Genomic DNA, 20846 nt, shown 5'->3' on the forward strand with positions numbered 1-20846 from the left:
TGTTTGGTCCTGCAGATTAATTCGCCAGTACATTTAGATGGATTGAACAGTTGAACATAGACAGCAACTGACCAAGAATCATACCTAGTGCTCCCAGAGATTGTTGGAGAATGAGAAGTGTCATTTTCTTCAAAACTGTAGTCAAGGTTTAACTAAATTAATACAACGAAAGACCTAAATCGCCTTAACAAATTCCATTTCAGATTAAGAGTCTTCTGCCAATCTTGTTATGTGACCAAAGATAAACCTTCACCACATTCTTCTGTTCTTGGGATGCAGAGAGCCCGACAAAGCAGAATTACTTAGAAAATTATTCAATTATCAACTTACTTTCATTTGTGTTTATGAAATTACTTAGGCACCTGCAGAATTAGTTAGTTGCTTTCTATCTTTCTTTATCTGCCGTATCTTTCTTCATCTGTCTTGTCTGCTTCATCTAGAGGCCTTTATCTGCCTCTTTGACTGTGTTTGGTGCTTTTTAGGAGACGGGTCCTAAACATTTCCGAGGGGATCGACCATGTTGGTTCTGTTCGTTGGGAGTTGGCCCTATGCTTGATATTAGCCTGGGTCCTCTGCTACTTCTGTGTGTGGAAAGGAGTTAAATCTACTGGAAAGGTATATTTGATTTTTTTAACCTTCAGCTAGCATAAATGATATAATATTGTACATAGAGCCTTTGGGCCATGGATCATATTTTAATTGAAGGATCAGTGAAATAAATATACCGCAACTCAAAGCCAGATGAAGCACAAGGACTCATTCATAGGTGATGACCTAGGTGTGCATCTAGATTCAGCAGAGTTAATGTAAGTTGATGCTAATTGAGGAGTATTGAGATTATGGTGATAAAAATGCCAGATGTTGTGTTGTACAACGAGCAGGTGTGAACACACCCATGATAATCCCCAGGTTGGAATGTGTCTTTTACTACAGTATTACAAGGCATTGCTTGTATCTTATGATGTATTAAATGTTATATGTCAATGTGCAACTTTTCATAAATTTTGCTTCCTATGCAGCCGAAATACATGATAAACAATGCTATATTACCAAGATCCAGCAATGCTGTATTTCTGGGACATGTCATTGGCATCAGCTCCTATGTTTTATGTACTACAGGTGGTGTACTTCACAGCCACATTCCCTTACTTGATGCTGATTGTTCTGCTGGCCCGAGGGCTCACTCTTCCAGGGGCCGCAGACGGCCTGCGGTTTTATCTGTACCCTGATCCGGCACGGCTCGTAGACCCACAGGTGCCAAAAAGCATGTTTTGCATCTAGCACAGAAGATTAGAAGAGATACGGGTGTACCTTTCTGTTCTAAATGTTACGCCTAGCGTCTTTAAGGCAGTGTGGCAGATTGATATATTAGCCTGAAGTCACTTGAGGTTTTCATTTCTGCTGTAAACAAGTGGTGAGGTTTGAAATGAGAGATTCTTCAGTTTGCTCACCTGTTACATTTGTATTGGCAGCAGTACGTTTTCGTCTGCCATTCGTGCTACCTGTTTTTCACTGTTTTCTTTTCACCTTTTTTTAATTTAGCATGTGCAGTGATTCCAAGAACGTGTTTACTGTTTATGGGTTACAGATGCATTGTTATTACGTTAATACTGTTGAAAGACCCATAATGCCATTTTGTCAATGGGCAGGGTTCCATGAAAGTCTATTGGGCTGAAAACAGTCACCATTTCATCAGTTAGGCTACTGTTACTTCAATAACTATAGCTTGTTATACTTCATTCTGTCCTTTTCCCACACACATATTCTTTAAGCCACAGAAACCAGGATGAATACACAACCCTAACCTTGAATTAGATGTTGTAAAAGGTAACTGTGGTGGTTAATCAATACACAGCATTTTGCAACGAGCATTTTCTACATTAGCATTTTAAACTGATGGGACCAATGCTGATATGTTAGGTTAGGTATGTGTATTCTGTTAGGTATGTGTATTCTGTGCAGCTGCAGATAGAAGGGTCCGTGCTTTTTGCTTGAATGCAGATAGTTTTTTTTTTTGATACAGTACTCACACACTGTTATTTTCCAGGTTTGGATGGATGCAGGGGCACAAGTTCTCTTCTCTTTTGGAATCTGTCAAGGCAGCCTGACTGCACTTGGAAGTTACAACCAATACAATAATGACTGCTACAAGTAAGAATCCATTGCCATTTATTTATATGTTTTCTGTTCTGTTGTGATGAAATGGTCGGAATAATAGTACTATGAGGTACTTGTATTGAACTCCCAAGTCATACTTCCAAGTATTAATGTAATTAACATACATTACATTAATTCTTGGCACATACAGTAGGGTATACAAAGTAACTGCAATGTACCGGTAATAGGTAAAATTATTTAAAACGGTATCACTTTAACTTACAGCAATTGCTCCCTGAATCTCATCTGAACTGACCAAATGTATCATCTGACCAAAGAATGTGCCCCCAATATTCATTAGGTTTCTTTTCATCTGACTAAATAATGTTCCCCCTGTATTCATCAGGCTCTTTTCATGTTCCTCAGTAAGGTTAAGGGGACTTGGCATCTTGCTATAGCTGATTCTTGGCTGGAAGCTAGTAATTACTGTGAGAGTGTGCTGGAAGAGTCACCTCTGGTCACTCCAGTTCTAGGAGGCTAGCCACACATAAGAACCTTGTAGAACTTAGTCTTAGTCAAGTCAAGTCAAGTTTATTTATATAGCGCATTTCATACACAGAGGTCATTCAATGTGCTTTACATAAACAAAACCAAACAATAATAACAAATAAAAGCATAGAAGGGCAATATAGTCAAAGAATAGTTAAAAGGTAAAGATCATAATAAAAAGGAAACATAAAACAAGGTAAAATCATTTAAAAATAAAGAATAATTAGTAAGCAAAACAAAGGCAAAAGTAGTAAAAAAAAGTAATAAAAGACAAAGTAGAATAATTATCAAGGCAGATTCAGAATTTGTTACTCGGCACAGTTAGCAGAAAGCATCTGAGAACAGTTTGGTCTTAAGTCTAAATTTAAAACTGGCTACAGTTGGGGCCTTTTTGATGTCATCCGAAAGTTGGTTCCACAGCTGAGCCGCATAGCAGCTAAAAGCTGCTTCACCATGTTTAGTTCTAACTGTAGGTTTTACTAGCAGGTTTTTCACCTGGGACCTGAGAGGACGAGAAGGTGTGTACTGCTGAAGCATGTCTGACAAGTATTTAGGTCCTATTCCATTTACTGATTTATAAACAAGCAATAGTGCTTTAAAGTCAATTCTGTGACTTACTGGAAGCCAGTGCAAGGACTTAAGAATTGGAGTAATGTGGTCAGTTCTTTTAGTTTTTGTTAGAATCCTAGCTGCTGCATTTTGTATCACCTGAAGCTGTTTAATAGTCTTTTTAGGAAGGCCTGTGAACAGTCCATTGCAGTAATCAACCCTGCTGGAGATAAATGCATGAATGAGTTTTTCTAAGTCATATTTTGACATCAGCCCTCTGAGTTTGGCAATATTTTTGAGGTGGTAAAAAGCTGATTTAGTTATCGCTTTCATGTGGCTGTTGAAATTTAGATCACTGTCAATTAATACACCAAGATTTTTAACAGTATCCTTTGCCTTCAACCCTTTTGTGCCAAGGAGAGTGGCAACCCTAAGTTTTTCCTAATTTTTACCAAATATAATTACTTCACTTTAGCATTTAGCTATATCCACAATGGGGGCACATGGCTGTCCTTTGTTGGTGGTTGCCTGATCAAGTGATTTGCCCATGTGAGAGTTCTCATTTAGAAGGTAGCTCACAGATCTCTGTGCAATTTGCCTGACAGGGTGTCACTATGCATCCTGATTTGCATTGAGCTCAATGAGCATCAAACCAGCTAATAGGCTAACTTAAATACACACCATGCCAATCTCTAGGTATGGTGAAGGGTATGTGATGATGTGGGGCTATTTTAATCCCAAAGGCCAAGGGAATTATCAGGATGCATAGTATCCTGGATCCATAAATTAACTGGCCTTTAAAAATAAAAATCTGCCTGCCTCTATGGGAGAACAACATAGGTTTAACATAGGGATATGAATACTTATGCACCCTGTATTTTAATGAAAAAAATACATTATTTACGATACATTATTCATTCACAAAGAAAATTGGTGTCCTTAAAGGTTGGATTTTTCCTCATTTTTTTAATTAAGGCATTAAGATCCATTTCCAAAAGATGATTTTTTAAATTCCTCCTTTTAGTCAACTTTAGCATGGGGCTGAATACTTTTTATAGGCACTGTATGTTTTAATAGTGTCACAACACATAATTTTTCATTACACTTGCTGTTTTTAGGGACACTTTTGTCTTATGTTTGGTGAATGGAGGTTCCAGTTTTGTCGCTGGGTTTGCCATTTTCTCTGTGTTGGGCTTTATGTCTTATGAGCAAGGAATTCCCATATCGGAGGTTGCTGCGACTGGTAAGATTTCTATTAATATTCTACTATTTGTTTGTCTATTTCTACTATTTGGTCATAATAAAATCAGGCTACTTTTGGGTCCCACAAATATAGTGGCAAATCACAATGTGCCAGATCTGTTAATGTTTTGGGCCAGATCTGTTGATGTTTTGTACTAATTCAGACACTGTGATTTGAAATGGTAGATTTACGAATAGACAACAAGATTCTCAAATATCAAACTACAGCATATTATGAATGCAATTCCACTATGCAGTGATGTTTCGAGCCCCTACGGCTTTTCCTCAGACTGGAAACTCTTGGTGTGTGGATCATCTCTTATCTCTTGTATCCTCATGGTTCTCTACCTGACTGTTCTGTGAGTCCAATAAAAGCTAGCCTTTCTACACAGACCTGACATAATAAGTGGGTAGTTTCACGATCAGGGTAAGCAGACTTGTTACCGGTTCAAAACTAAACGTTCTTAAAACTGGCAGCACTTGTGTTTTTATTAATTTAATATGTCTGTTGAAGGATAAACACTTGCTTTATGGCAATTGGTCCTTGCCTAGAGTGTGTCCCTGTGTTTGATACTCATGTGAACACCAATTGTAATCCTGAAACCCCAATCCCAAAATGCTACCAATTTGTCAACTGTATTCTGACTGACAAGGACAGCGTCATTGCTGACTTGCTGTAAGATTGACAAAGATTGCCAAATTAGCAGTATTATTTTCAGGCATGAGATGCTCTGAAGAAAATGAGGTTTTCACTTTAGTGGGAGACTGCAATGCTTTTTATTGTAAAGTGTAGGTGAAGTAGGAAATAACGCTAGGAATAGTAATAGGTTAGGCTGAACCAATGATTTCAGAGTTAATCCTATGTCTATGCTCATCACCATTCTAGAGTTGGAAGCGTTTCCCAATTGTGAGTCCCCAGACTCTTCTAACAAAGTGAATGACAGGGTGACCTGAGCTTTTTTGGAAGCTCAAGTCGGCGGCAGTGTGTATGTACAGTTAGTGAAAACAAAAACACTGTGTGAAAACCGTACCTGTCTGAAAACCGGTGGTGAATCTCTGTTCCTTGTCTATCAAAATGGATGAGCTGCTTATCTTCAACAAGGACTTTCACCAAAACTTGACTCAGTGATGCCATCCCTGGCAGTGGACTACCTTCGCTGAGTTCTCATCTACACCAAGTAAATTGCGTATCAAGGAAGGCCAGAGGAAGCAGAATTGGCACAATGTAAATACCGCTGTCTGAATTTCGAGCCATTTTATTCACTATGGGGGTTTTTCCTCCTTCATCCTGTTTACATCTCACCGCAGGCCAATGTGACGATCTGGAAACCCTTGCCCATCAGATAACCACCACAGACTCACTCTTCATAATCACTGGGGTTTTTAACAGGGCAAAATGAAAGCACCGACTGTAAAATATAAGCAGCATATTAGTTGCCTAACACAGCTCAGGTGTGAGGAGGATGTGAGAAGGCTCTTCCAAAACCAGGAAATTAAAAAAGTACAGAGTACAGTGTTTCTAGATAGATAGATAGATAGATAGATAGATACTTTATTGATCCCCAGGGGAAATTCAAGGTCTCAGCAGCATACATACAACACAACCACATTCTTTAACAGCAGAAAGAGTAATTAAAGTATATAATATAAAAACACAACTAAGCAGTAAGGACAGTAGAAGATAAAGAATATGCTAAATATACTAAAATACAAATTATACTAACACTTAAAACAATATATAAAAATATACTAAAATACAAATTACAAAAATACAAATTATACTAACACTTAATCTAAATCAATTCTAAAAACAGTATCCACATAGTGGTGATTAATAAATCAGAGGCGCTTGCAATGACTGAGGCAGGGACTGAGCCTGTGATTCTCTGTGCATAGTAAGGTATGGTAAGGTGCTGTAAGGTGCTCTGTGTGAATGAGTGTGAATGAGTGTCAGGGTGGTAGTGCAATGGTGATAGTGGTCATGGTGATAGTGCAAATGAGTAAGTCAACAGTGCAACAATGCAGAAATAAAGTAAAGTCTATATATCTATATATTTAACTATTTAAGAAAATGTGGCCACAGTTCGGCTGTGGCATGGAGGGGGGGGGGGTTATGCATATGTGCTAATGTGCTAATATAGCACGCAAACAGTGAGGCATAAAGACAGTGGTACAAGTGGCTAGTGGACAGACAGTACCAAACATGGAGGGGGTGAAGAGGCAGACAGACTATGCAGAGAAGTCTATCTCTCCTCTTCCCTTGAGTGAGGCATTGAACAGTTCAATGGCCCTGGGGACAAATTACTTTCTCAGTCTGTCAGTTGTGCAAGGCAGTGAGCGAAGTCTCCAGCTGATCAGACTCTTCTGCTTAACAATAGTGCTGTGGAGTGGGTGACACTCATTGTCCAAGATGTTGATCAGTTTGTTCAGGGTCCTTTTGTCAGATAGTGAAGTGATGCACTCCAGTTCAGCTCCCACTACAGAGCCAGATTTCCTTACCAGCCTGTCAATTCGCCCCACATCCTTCTTCCTTGTGCTTCCTCCCCAGCATACTACTGCATAGAAGAGGACGCTGGCAACAACAGACTGGTAGAACATCCTGAGGAGCTTACTGCACACATTGAAGGACCGCAGCCTCCTCAGGAAGTACAGCCTGTTCTGCCCTTTCTTGTAGAGTGCATCAGGCTGACCAGTCCAGTTTATTGTCCAGGTGGAGACCCAGATACTTGTAGGTGCTAACCACCTCCACATTGACCCCATCAATGTGGACTGGTAGCAGAGTGGGCTTTGACCTGCGGAAATCCACCACCATCTCCTTGGTCTTTGAAGTGTTAAGTTGAAGATGATTGAGTTTGCACCTTTGCACAAAGTCCTCCACCAGGCTCCTGTACTCCTCCTCCTGCCCGTTCCTGATACACCCCACAATTGCAGTATCATCAGAAAACTTCTGCATGTGGCATGACTCGGTGTTGTAGCAGAAGTCAGATGTGTACAGGGTGAACAGGACTGGAGAGAGCACAGTTCCCTGTGGCGCTCCGGTGCTGCAGATCACAGTGTCAGAGAGACAGTTCTTCAGTCTGACGAACTATGGTCGCTCGGTCAGGTAATCTGTAATCCAGGTTACCAGGTGAGCGTCCACACCCATCTGCAAGAGCTTGTCTCCCAATCTGAGGGGCTGGATGGTGTTAAAAGCACTTGAGAAATCATAGAACATGATTCTCACAGCACTTTTCCCCTTGTCCAGGTGGGAATGTGTGCTGTGTAGGAGATAAGTGATGGCATCGTCCACGCCCACTTTCTCCTGGTAAGCAAACTGTAGCGGGTCTAGTGCATGGCGTACCTGGGGTCTGAGCATGCCTAAGACCAATCGCTCCATTGTCTTCATCACATCTGATGTAAGAGCGACGGGTCTGTAGTCATTAAGCTCACTGGGGTGTGGCTTCTTAGGGACAGGGGTGAGACATGATGTCTTCCACAGTGTTGGAACTTGTCCAAGGCGTAGGCTCAAATTGAAGATGTGTTTCAGTGGCTCCCCCAGTTCAGCAGCACAGGCCTTGTGTAGCCTTGGGCACAGTCTGTCAGGCCCAGCTGCTTTATTGCTGCGCAATTTCTTAAGTTGGACTGTCACTTGATCTTTTATAATGGTGAGGGGTGTGAGGGGAGGGGAGGGGGAGGGGTGCATCTGGGATCTGTGTGTCTGATGGCTGTTGACTGAGGTCGTTGTCACCTCATTGTTCGTGATCGCCATGTGGGGGAGGGGTGCAAAATCCAGTGATGGTGGGGGTACGATAGCCTGAGGGGGTGTGAGGGTGGGGGCTGGGGGATGGTGGACCGACCACCGCCATTGGAGCTGGGGCAGGGCAGTCAAACCGGCAGTCAAACAGGGCAGTTTCTTTTCCCTTTAAAGCAGTGGTCCCCAAACTACGGCCCGCCAACTCATTTTGGGTGGCCCCCCAAAACATGTCCGTGGTATATAGCATCTAGCCCGCACGGGAGTACGACATCGTCAAACTATAACCTCCGTAATTTCCCCATTCATTCCCTATGGCGAGTCTTAACAGTACACATGTAATACTCCTTTTGTCCACTGATGGTTGTTTTGGCGCTGTTTCGCGTTTGCCATCGAAAACGGAATGAAATGTAGGCCTACCTGCAAACAATGTAAGAGGCCTATGCTGACTGCATCAGTGCTCAAAGTATTCTAAACGTTTATCAATTATTTGTTAATAACTAACTAACTTCTATTCAAGTTAGAATGGTGGTCATTTCAGATGTGTTTGCCAGCACTTCATAAAACTGTCATAGTTTGATAACTTTAAATTATTTGTAGGATATTGCTTGTTCACAACTTGAGCTATGTATGCAAAGAAACAGTCTTTTTATTAGTATTATTTCATTTGAGCTACATTTTACACTGATATCGCATGGTGGCAACATAAACACAGCTAGCAATGGTATTAAATTGCAGTAGCCTATGATTAAATGTAATGGAATATTCAACTAAGGTAGACTGTTGTTGTTCACAGCACTAAGCTATTTATGGTTGATATACTCCGAGTCTCTGGCCCTCTCTTAGAGCCAGGCATAGTGAGCTGGCCCTCGGAAGAAAAAGTTTGGGGACCACTGCTTTAAAGCTTTGAAGCCTGTGCTGACCAACTGGCTCCTATCTTTACACATACAGTATGTGATGCGATCTAGGAAAACCCTTCACATGATGCACTCAAAAATCCTTGATTTTTGCTCTGTTTCAACCAAATTCATGAAATGAAATCATGAAATTTCACCAAGTTAAGATTCTGATACCATCCCACTCCTTCAACATTCTGCCCCCTAGCAAAATCCTGGATACCATCCTCCCAAAATCTTGGATGTTGCTAGGATGGTATCAGAATCATAAATGGTAAAATTGCACCATGTGAAGGGTTTTCCCAGATCACATCACATACCTTCAACCAATCCCTAGAGCTGTGCCACGTCCCCTCCTGCTTCAAATGCTCCACTATCATTTTTGTCCCCAAGAAACCCTCCATAACAGGACCGAATGACTACAGACCTATTTAAATTTGCCACTGCCTAAATGTAATGTTATCATCCAGAAATGTTGACTAGATATCCTAAGGATGCCAAAAATGCAAAACCCACAATAACTCATTTTTGGGGTCCAACCTCATTTTGCTAGTTTCCCCCCTGACTAATTGCTCTGATGTCTGTGCTCATGAAGTCCTTCGAACAGCTGGTGTTGATACACCTGCAGAGTATTACAGGATACCTGCTAGATCCCCTCAGTGTACTTATGGGGCAAACAGGCCAGTGGATGATGGAGTAAACGTGGAATTGCACTGCATTCTGCAACATCTTGACTGCCCAGGGACAAATCTTCTCCTCCAAACTTTCCCTGCTCAATGTCTCTTCTACCTTTTGTCAGTGGAGCTTCCTGACAGGCGGGGAATAGTAGGTAAGACTTGGAAAAGTAATTTGGCATACGAACAATCAACACTAGTGCTCCACAGGGATGTGTCCTCTTGCATCTGCTTTTCTCCCTCTACACCCATTACTACACCTCCAAGTACTCAGTTGTTAAACTGCTGAAATTGGCAAACAGCACTATGTTGACAAGTCTGCATACTGAAGGGAGATCGAACAGCTGGTGCTCTAGTGCAGTCAGAACAATTTGGAGCTGACCACACTCACAATGGTGGAGATGATAGACTACAGGAGCTACACCTGAGCGATGCAACCCCTCACAATATCCAACAATCTCTGTCCCACTGAGTAGACCTTCAAGTTCCTGGGAACATAACATCTCACAGGACCTGAAGTGGGAATCCAACATCAGCCCTATCATCCCCAAAAGGCTCAAGAAGAGAATATACTTACTTTCTGAGGCAACTGAGAAAGTATGGTCTGCTACAGGAGCTGCTGGCCCAGTCTGTCATGTGCACTTCCATCACAGTTCACAGATTGATTCAGAGCAGCCACAAGACAGGACAGGGCAGCAGCTAACTATCATCTAACCATTAAAACCACAGAAAGAATCATTGGGCCACCCTTACCCAGTGCCAGGACTTGTACACCTCATGTACCGGTAAACAGACAAAGACACTCCTCATGCCCTAGACATCCTTTCCAACTGCATCCCTCTGGCAGATGCTACAGAACACACTCCTGGTGTGTGTCCTTGTAAATCGGGTCACCTCTGTGGCCAGCATTAATATTTATGGTTACGAATCTTAGCAGACACTTTTGTTCAAAGCAAAAATCTCTTACATGATCAACAACCTTGCACCATAACCAATGACTGTGCCTTTACTGTATGTACGTGGATAACAAATATTTTTTTAGTGTAAAATTATATCATGTGATATTTAAGGTCCTGGACTGGCGTTCATCGCCTACCCACGTGCTGTGGCCATGATGCCTTTTCCACAGTTGTGGGCTATATGTTTCTTCATTATGGTCATTCTCCTTGGGGCGGATACCCAGGTGAGTCTTTGGTGGCTTCACTCTGACTATTATGGTATTTCTTACTTTCTGTTGTTGACTAATGTTTATGTATTTATTTTTGTCTCCGCCTGGATCCAGTTTGTTAGTCTGGAGTGCCTAATGACATCTGTGACAGACATGTTCCCCACTGTGTTTCGGAGGGGATACAGGCGAGAGTTTCTGCTTCTGGGTCTGTGCTTGGTTTGTTTCTTACTGGGGCTCCTACTTGTCACTGAGGTATGTCTGTTATTGCAGAAAGCTTTAAGATTGAGGCGCATACAGTATCAATACACCTTATTCAGGGTGCAGCCATTGTAAACCAAAACTATAATTGCATCTCCGAGGAATTGCAAGAGTGGGCTTGATCAGGTGCAGTTCGCCAAAAGGATTACAACAGTACCTCAATTTTGAAAATAGGACACAGGGATCAAAAGTTATCTGCATTAAAGGAGAATTCCGGTGTGATTTTGACCTAAAGTGTTTTGAAACATGATACCGAGTGTGAACGTATGTCTCATAGCCCATCTCGGCTTGTCCCCTGCACGCCGAAATCTGGCGCTAGTTAGCCGATGCTACCAACAAGGCGGTCAATGGTGGTGCCTCGGCATCGGCATAACCATGCAAATAAATCACTGTTTTACACCATTTACGAGGCTCAATGTATCTCCACACTTCATTGGTAGACTTCCGAGGGCCCTGACATTTAAAACGAGACATTGAGAACTTTGAAAAAGCACTGGTAGTTTACTTACAAGACGATTTATACAGACAGTATCTTCACAAAGTTTAGCGTTTGCAGCCATCTTGAATTTAGTCACGATAAGTCGATCGACGAGTAAGAATGAACAGGTATGATAAGGGATCAGATTCCAAAAATAATTCTGTGGAAATGCATGGATTACAGTTTCTTCCAGTAGCAGCAACTGGAATCCATGCATTTCCACGGAATGATTTTTAACGCAACATCTTATAAGCCAAAACGCATAAATTAAGCGGTTGCTATGATGGTTGCTATGGTAATCATGCTGGTTGCTAGGGTCACATTATAGTGGTGGCTGCTAGGTTGTTTCTAGGGTAATTAAGACGGTTGCTAGGGTAATTAGGATGGTTGCTAGGGTGCACATAGTGGTTGCTATGCAAAATAATGCAGTAACTATGGTGGTAACTAGAGTAATCATGCTGTAATCATATGGTGGTTGCTAGGGTAATCATGTTGTAATCATGTTGGCTACTATGGTGGTTGCTAGGGTCACATTATAGTGGTGGTTGCTAGGTTGTTGCTTGGGTAATTAAGATGGTTGCTAAGGTGTTGGTAGGGTCATTAAGATGGTTGCTAGGGTGTTGCTAGCTAGGGTGTTTCTAGGGTACTTACGGTGGTTGCTATGCCAAATAACATGGTTGCTGTGGTGGTTGCTAGGGTAATCATGTTGGTTTCTATGGTGGTTGCTGGATTCACATTATAGTGGTGGTTGCTAGGTTGTTGTTAGGGCCATTAAGATTGTTGCTAGGGTACATATGGTGATTGCTATGCTAAATGACCTGGTTGCTATGCTGGTTTCTAGGGTAAACATGTTTGTTGCTATGGTGGTTGCTAGGTTGACATAGTGGTGGTTGAATGGTTAATTAAGATTGTGGTAGATTACCCGAGTGGTGAAGGAGAAATCAGGCTGAAACAGCAGGTTTAAGAGGGCCTACGGTGTTTTATTTACAATGAAAAAAGTCCACCTCCTATCCGACACTCGGTCGCACCTGACATGAAGTAAAAAAAAAAAAAGACAAACAAAACATTTAACAGATATGAATATTTAAAGGTCTCTTATGGCTAGGCTACATGCCACTATATAAAGCAGACCTGACCGCAGGACTCACACCAGCCCCTTACCGCGTGTCACAAAACATCAAACCCCTGCATAGAGAAAAGCCGGAGTTTAAATGGCCAATTAACTAATTACTTCCATTGTTGCTAGGATAATTTAGGTGGTTGCTAGGGTGTTGCTATGCTAAATAACACAGTTACTATGGTGGTTGCTAGGGTAATCATGTTGGTTACTATGGTGGTTGCTAGGGTCACATTATAGTGGTGTTACGGCCAGTAGGCCAGAGGTACTGGTTAGACCCCGAAGTAGGACACAAGCAAAAATGGTAACGGTTAAACTGTGATTTAATGTTCAGTGGAAAACAAGAACTGCTTCAAGTAAACAGCAGGCAATGGCAGAACACAATAGAAAGTCCAAGAGTGAGCACAACACACAAGGTCCGGGGCAAACAATCCAAAAACAGTAATCCAAAATCGTGGTCAGAGATCAGTCCAAAGTTCAGTAACAAAGTTCAGTCCAAAAAGGTCAAAACGTAATTCCACTAGGGGTGTGACTTTCGAAACCGACGTCTCGAATCAGTGTCGAGGCTTCGAAGCACAAGTGTTTCGAAACACTGCTTCGAAACGTGGTTCAAAACAGCCATGTCATGTGACCACTGCTTCGAAACATCGTTGAAAATCCCCATGTCATGTGACCAAAGTTAAGTGAACCTTCGGTGCATTTCACCGGTGTCGGCAGGCGTGCCCGCGCGTTCAATTAACAGTGTAGCTTTCTTTTAAGCAATAACCATGATGGTGTAGTGGTTAGTGAGGGTGTTTTTTGCACGGTAGCCCAGGCTGCTCAAATGTGGTTCGATCCCTGTTTGATTTGTAAGGTATTGTTTCAGATCGTATCTGTTTATGTTTTCTTACTTCACCATTAACCACACAGTTTCAACTAAACTCTCAGAATGGTCAAAAATCGAGAGTTTTTATAAGAAGAAAGTGATTTAGAGAACACACAGTGGCAGCAATAAGATTCTCTTTATTGTGACTTCATGTGGTCTCCCTTCCAGTAATTGACCAAGGGCATACTGCTCAGCTTTTGACAAAGACTGAACACAGGTCACACAGCGAGCCACGAACTTTAAAGACTACATCTCCAATACGAAGCATTTGACAGATTTGATTCACCCTAAACAGCTCTGAACATTTCAGTGTTTCATAAAGCCTCGCTTTGCCCATCCCTAAATTCCACAGGGAAAGAGTAGCAGAGCAGCAGTAACATCGATAACTTCGCACTGAAGGATTCCAAGAGCCCAGCCTAAATACTGTGCCTGATTAAGTAATCAGACACAGGTGTGCTGAGCAGCAGACCAGGGAGACAGGAGATGCAGTAGGTCAGCAGCAAAACATGGCATGGAGTTGACCACCTGGGAATGGAGCACCCTAAAAGTGGCGCCAGCCAGGTAGGTACAGGAAAACCCGGCTCAGGATCTGGAAGGTCCTGGACGATTCGTGACAAGTGGTGGTTGCTAGGTTGTTGCTATGGTAATTAAGATGGTTGCTAGGGTACATATGGTGGTTGCTATGCTAAATAACACGGTTACTATGGTGGTTGCTAGGGTTAAAGCCAAACCATGTGTATACAGGTCATGTACATGGTCTACTGTGGATCTACAAAGATCTGTTTGACATGGATTGGATTAAAAAAAAGATGTGACAGCACTTTGCGCAACAAAAAACAGGAATAACGCAAGCTGTGGTCTACTTGTTAGGGCTTCGGGCTTGAAACCGAGGGTTGTCGGTTCGATCATGGGTAAATACAACTTAAACAGTTCTTTGCAGTGTGTTAATCTGAGAGCAGGCATTGTAAAGAGATGAGATGTGGTCATTTGAAGTCTAACATGCATCAAAAAGCTGGTGTTGTCTAGAATATGGGAAGCTTGAGAACAAGGCCAGGAGGTCACTGTCACATTTTTTACTTGAATAGGGTATATAAAAAAAAAGATGTTGGGTACTCTAGTTTCCTTCAACCACAGCCCTAACATTTGGATTCTGATGAACTCCTCATGGTCCCCCACTCACACCTCAAAACAAAAAGTGACTGGCTTGGGAATAGTCCTCTGCCACATATTACATTCTGCCCCACTATTTATTGCCTGTTTTAAATCAAATTTAAAGACACATCTCTTGTTTTTAGCACAAAAGGTCATTTCAGTAATGAGAATTTTTTACTACTTTTCATACTCATTTATTGTCTCATTTTATCTTTAGGCCTATTTGATTTTTATTTATCTACAGTATTCTTCTAAATATTTGCTCCTTCTACTCATGTATTATGTTATGCTGTATTATCTACTTGCTTGTCTCACCTGTAAAGGTCCTTGGGCCAACTCTTTTTTTAAAATTGGTTGTGATTTAAAAAGTAATTTGACTTGACTTGAAAAGTTAAAGCAGGTGAAGGCATTGCAGTGAGATTAGACATGGTTGTGAGTCATCTAAGGTACTAATGTACTGGAACAAGAGGTGATGAGTAAACCTTCCTGGGAAAGCCCTTGAAAGAAATGGTAACTGAAGCGAGGGAATGAGGTTGACAAGCATGTACAAAAACAATGAAGATAGGTGTTAAAGGCTTTTTAAATTAGCAACACTTCTTTTGGATTTTGGTTAACAAGTTCTTTGAGGCTACTGAAAAGACGAGCCACTGACTATGGCTGAGGTGTTTGCGGACTGATAGTGAATGTAATCTAAATTAACACTGAGATAACTGAAATCTTGTTGAGGTGTATCTTTGTTTATTTGTTGGTGTCTGGTTATGATGTGTCGTAACCCATCATGAGTCACGGGTAGGTTTGGGATGCCAGATAAAACTGTTGAGGCTTGTGGAAGTGTTGTGGGCCTAACTCAATTAAACACAGTCGTAGGAAGATGTCTGACTGAAAACCCCAAGTAAAATGATCACGAAGGCTTTGTTGTTGATGGTTTCTGCTGGTCAGGTTCTATAGTCGGGCAGCCAAGTAAGATGTTGTGGGCTACTAACAGGGCATGTTGTCCTGTAAAGGAGGGTCTTCACGGATCTTAGGTACAACATGTGGCATGTTTTGTGGCTGCCACTAGCCAGTTGTGGTTCTATTTTGATTGCAGTTTTTCTTAGTCGCTTTGGTGCTTTTCTCAGATCAGAATGAAAATTCTCATAACTATTAGTTCAGCCTCCACAACATTTAGTCATTTGTGCACATCATAGAAGCAATTTCTCCTTCCTCTGAACAAATTGCAAATGCTTTTGAACATGTATCAGTTGCTTTGTCATGTCAGTCAAAATGAACTATACTGTACTTATGGATGCTGAATAGTCATTCCCAATGAAATAATAGTCTTCATTTCATTGCTTGAGTCATTACATACAAAAGTGTTGAACTAGTTATCAAATTCTGTCACAATGCTGTAGAATTGCAAAGAGCGTATACAGTAAAAATGTGAAACGTACGTATTCAGTGTCTTGTGCTCACTTACTCCCCTTACTACAGCAATGTGTAACTTTACTGCAGTTTTCAAATGGCTGTACAAGTAGTGTATAGTGCTGTCTTGAGCATGTTCAGGTAGTGTCACCGAGTTCTGACCTTTTTTTTGCATTGGAAAACACTGAGAGAATAAACTGTCATAATGAAAACATGACAATGTTGACTATCTTGTTCATAAACGATGGTGTCAGTTTCATTGACATGAAGACTTGCTTTTGAGGAATGGACTATCCATTTTGAACAAGTGACATACTTTTGCACTAGTATGTTATCCACTAGGTTTTGCAGTTTGCACTAAATGTTTTGAGAAATGCACTAACTGCTGTGCAAATGTTAATAGTGATGTGAGAAAAGTGCCAAAGCGACTGAGAAAAACTGTAATAGGTTGTTGATTGTCTGCTAAGAGTGCCTGTTGTGACGCATAGATAGATAGATAGATAGATAGATAAATAGATACTTTATTGATCCCCAAGGAGAAATTGAAGGAGTGCCTTTCTGGATCCAGGCTGTCTCCAGTCTTTTGTGCATTGCTGTTGAATCCTGCATCCTGTTGTATAATTAATTAATTAATTAATTAATTAATTAATTAATCAATTATTAGTAAGATCTTCCCAGAGTTTGTGCAAGCACACTTAGACAATGTGCCAACACATTCACCACGACAATATGTGTCTTGCACTAGGCATGGAAATTAGAAGCATATTTTGCCTTAAAATATATGTTTGTTTTTGCATTGTCAGTATGCTTACATACACAGTTAAGTCGAGCTATGGCTGTAATTGTGGAGCATGCATAGGCCAATCATTGTGTTAGTCTGACTATAAAATTCAGTTTTGTCCGATTTTAGTCAGACTGACATGTTAACATAACCTGACGTAGCCAGACTGTTCAGAATTTGAGTCTGGTACTGGATCATTGGGATGTGATTATGGGATGTGTTTCAACAAAATAGGGGTACAAAAATATTCTGCACACAACTGGATAGACCTAACCAATGAATTATGTGAATTTTGTAGAACAGCCCAAACATCCTTCTTCTTGACAAGTGAAGTGTCTTAATTGCTGTTTTCTGTTCATTTTTATTGCATTGTCAATATCTTGCACAACAGACAGAATAGCAAAATCTAAACATCTAGCTTCTCTAGCAAAAGCCTTTATGTTGTAAACAAAATCAACTAAAGCACACCCAGGTGACGTGAATGGCTAGGCAAAATAAAATTTTAAAAAAACTCAACATGGTCTAAATACTGACGGCATCAAGACACAAGTGTCCACAAAGCATAATAATTATTGTTTGCCTATACTGTGACATTTACCACAATGCAGACATATTTCTGATAATGTTAAAGTGTTTATTAGCAACAATGCAAGGATTTGCATCTCATGGTTCATCAGGAACAATTTGTGATTCTGTAATCTCTCAATCATGTGGCTACAAATGAAGGTTTGAGATTGTCCACAAATTTGTGACAAAAAGGCAGTAAGGGGCCTTTCACACCAGGAACGATAACTATAACGATAACTATAACCATAGCGATAAAATCGTTCACACTGACCAACAATAAGAAAAGTCTCTCTTTGTGTAATGTGATGGCTAAAATTTGATAGATTCTGATTGGCTGTCAGCTATTTATTGTTCTCAAAATGGCTCTGAAAGTGATCCCTAACAATATTGTTCTTCATGTTGTTATAGTTATAGTTTAGGACTTGGCCATTCATATTAACTAGAATTATATTTTTTTGCCGTTATCGTTATAGTTATCGTTCTTGGTGTGAAAGGCCCTTATTGGTCCATTTCAGTTAAGCTGATGGAAAACTAAAATAAAATGTAGGTTTTTGTATTAGCTTCCTATGGACTTTCAATCAGTGGTTATTTTATCATTAAGCCTAATCATGCATTTTAAAATAACATTTTCATTCAATTAACCATTTCTCCTTTTTTCAGGGTGGCTTGTATTTCCTACAACTTTTTGACCATTATGTTTGCAGTGGCAACAACCTTTTGTTACTCTCTGTCTGCCAGTCTATAGCCATTGGATGGATCTATGGTGAGTTGTATTTTTTTTATCATCATACTTGACAGTTAATCTGCAGTTAATATGAAAAGTTTCTACAGATATAAATATTCAATGTATTCAGTTGGCATGACAAATGTTTGATTAACTGGCCATGGTGAATGTTTAATAAACTGGTTAGAGACTTGCGGTCCACTTTTTGGTAATTTACTCTCCTACCCATTGAATCTTTTGTAGTTTTTGTAGACCTGTTCTTTTGCCTGACAGGCTTAAACAGCTAGCAGTTCAATTCAAGTGGCCTCGAAATTGCTTCCACACTGAGAACCCAAGTACAAACTGAGGGGGTCAAGGAATGCTGTCTACTAAATTGATGATGTCTTTTGTCCTTAAGTCCTTAAAACTTTGTGCAGACTTTACTGTGCTGTGGTATTGGTCTTTACAAGTGAGTATGATGGAGAGGGGTCATAAGAACTTCTCTGGCTTGAATCAGAGTGTTTCCTTTTTCCCATGAGACTTAACTCTTAACACCTGACACATACATTGCATGCATATACACAACAAAACAGAGCTATTTAGTTTCTACTTAAAACTCTGTCCTGTCCTGTGAGTTAATATTTAAATATTATATATTTAAATATTACATCTGGCATGCAGTACATACTGCATGGATATTGTATTGAGATACCCTTACGCCTATACCTGGGTTATAAGCTCTTTGGAATACTGACAATAGAGCGCTGTCCATGAGCATTCCAGTCATGAGCCTGTAGAGGCTTGCTTTGGCATTGGCTCTCAGCTGCAACTGAGGTCAGCTTGGTATGTTTGTGCATTTAAGTGCCAATGATTAGGCCTGCTCTGTACTTATGCAGCATCTTGCAAGTCTGCCTGCAAATGTTATCAACCATTTGTATTTATCATAATAAAAACACCTAACACAACTTATTTTACAGTATGCTATTAATCTGTCTATGGTGATTCAAACACTACTGACCCCAACAGATGCACATCAGAAAATGATTTGCATGTAGCAAAGGGGATATTCCTGCGCAGTTTAAGAGCTATTTTATAGCTAATTCACGGTCATTCTTATTTAACTCGACAATCTGCAGTTTCTTACTTAGTGAAGGACATTCTTTTTTTATAAGATTTATGGAACAGCCTTTCTTGCAAAAACTGTTCCTCTATAAAAACTATAAAATAAAAGTTAATTTAAAAGCTGCTTTGTAACCACTTTTCTTATGTATTGTTGTTCAGTATGCATGTACTGTATGTATAAATGCATGTTCTGTTTTGTTGTGTTATTATTATCATTTTGCTGTTTGCTATCACTTACATGAAGTCTACTCTATTTATTAATATGTTATCATTGGTGCACGCTCCAAATAAGCCTTTTTGGCTTTCTGCATCTCCCTGCACAGCATTGCTTATTTTTTGTTATCTTTCTCATCTAATGTATTCTACATTTGTGCAAAATAATAAAACCTAACCTAAAACTTAAATTAAAATTCAAGGAAGTATCAAGATAAGACTATGTTGTGAAAATATGACCAAAGGGACCAAGTGTGTTTTTCAGGTTCGAGGCAGAGCTAGGAGGGCCAAATATAATTATTACTTCAGTTTTGTTTTCATTTACCTGTAAACTCAAAGAATGAGCCAAGGTGAAGCATATACAATGAAAATAAGAGTACCTAAAATTGCTGCCAACAATACCACAATTAATGGGTGCAGAGGATGGAGAACAGTTTCCTATTTAAACAGAAAACATTCTCTCATTTAGGTATTTTTTATACTGAGCGCTGCTGACAAATCTCACTCTCTAAATGTTTTAAAAATGTTAAATGTTACATTAAGAATGCGTAGGACTAAAAGGACACAGGAACCAGGATCAATTGAGAGAAATATATCACTGACAACTTTCAACAGAGCAGATTCTGTATTATCCAGTGCTCTGAAACGTGACTATAAAAAAAGCAAAACAACTTCTCAGAAAGTGTGAATATTCTCCCAGGACACAACTAATCATTCAGAATTCCATCTGTCTAGAAGTGTGAAAAGGTTAATCATAGAATCCAATTGGCCCAAAGGTATAGATTAAATTACTTCAGTAAATTTCATGATGACAGCTATGTCGAATTGTATGGTATGTTTCTACAAGCAAGGATGTAACCATGGTTCAGTGAAACCTGTGTGTGTGTGTGTGTGTGTGTGTGTGTGGGGGGGGGGCTGTATTTGAACATCGATAAATGACTGTTGTCAATGTGCCCTCCACATTTATTGGCACCTCTGTTAAAGTTAACAAATTAATAATTATAAATATATTTAGGTTTCTAATTGATATTTACACTTCTAGTAGTATTGAGTATAAAGCAATTAAGATAGTACCCTATACAAAAAGTACTTCATACTATCATAAAAAATCGTTAAAACGAATAGCATTTTGCAACTTGACAAAACACTGGATTAAATATCGTAGGCACAGGAGAAAACTTGTACATCCATTGGCCCGTGGGGAGATCACATGCCAGTTGCCTCTCCCTTCAGTGCTATGACTCGTTCGGCTGTGAGCTTGTTTCGCCAAAAAAAACTATTGCA

The 20846-nt window shown here is 40.2% G+C and overlaps 1 protein-coding gene across 4 annotated transcripts in view; it reads left to right on the forward strand.

Moving 5' to 3' along the window:
- LOC143103771 (sodium- and chloride-dependent GABA transporter 2-like) overlaps positions 1 to 20846 on the forward strand; it is a 37614-nt gene that overhangs the window by 10016 nt on the left and 6752 nt on the right. For all 4 annotated transcript variants that reach the window (XM_076267585.1, XM_076267586.1, XM_076267587.1 and 1 more), the window contains 7 exons: positions 483 to 615; positions 1120 to 1254; positions 2048 to 2151; positions 4314 to 4438; positions 10808 to 10920; positions 11020 to 11157; positions 18185 to 18287. In XM_076267585.1, coding sequence (XP_076123700.1) covers positions 483 to 615; positions 1120 to 1254; positions 2048 to 2151; positions 4314 to 4438; positions 10808 to 10920; positions 11020 to 11157; positions 18185 to 18287 — 851 coding nt within the window. The remainder of the gene's footprint in view (positions 1 to 482; positions 616 to 1119; positions 1255 to 2047; positions 2152 to 4313; positions 4439 to 10807; positions 10921 to 11019; positions 11158 to 18184; positions 18288 to 20846) is intronic.

The sequence above is a fragment of the Alosa pseudoharengus genome, unplaced genomic scaffold (assembly GCF_046254945.1).
Source record: "Alosa pseudoharengus isolate Yale_2024_CS ecotype anadromous, Long Island Sound unplaced genomic scaffold, YU_APseudo_1.1 YU_APseudo_1.1_scf_5, whole genome shotgun sequence".
NCBI classification, from domain to species: Eukaryota; Metazoa; Chordata; class Actinopteri; order Clupeiformes; family Clupeidae; genus Alosa; species Alosa pseudoharengus.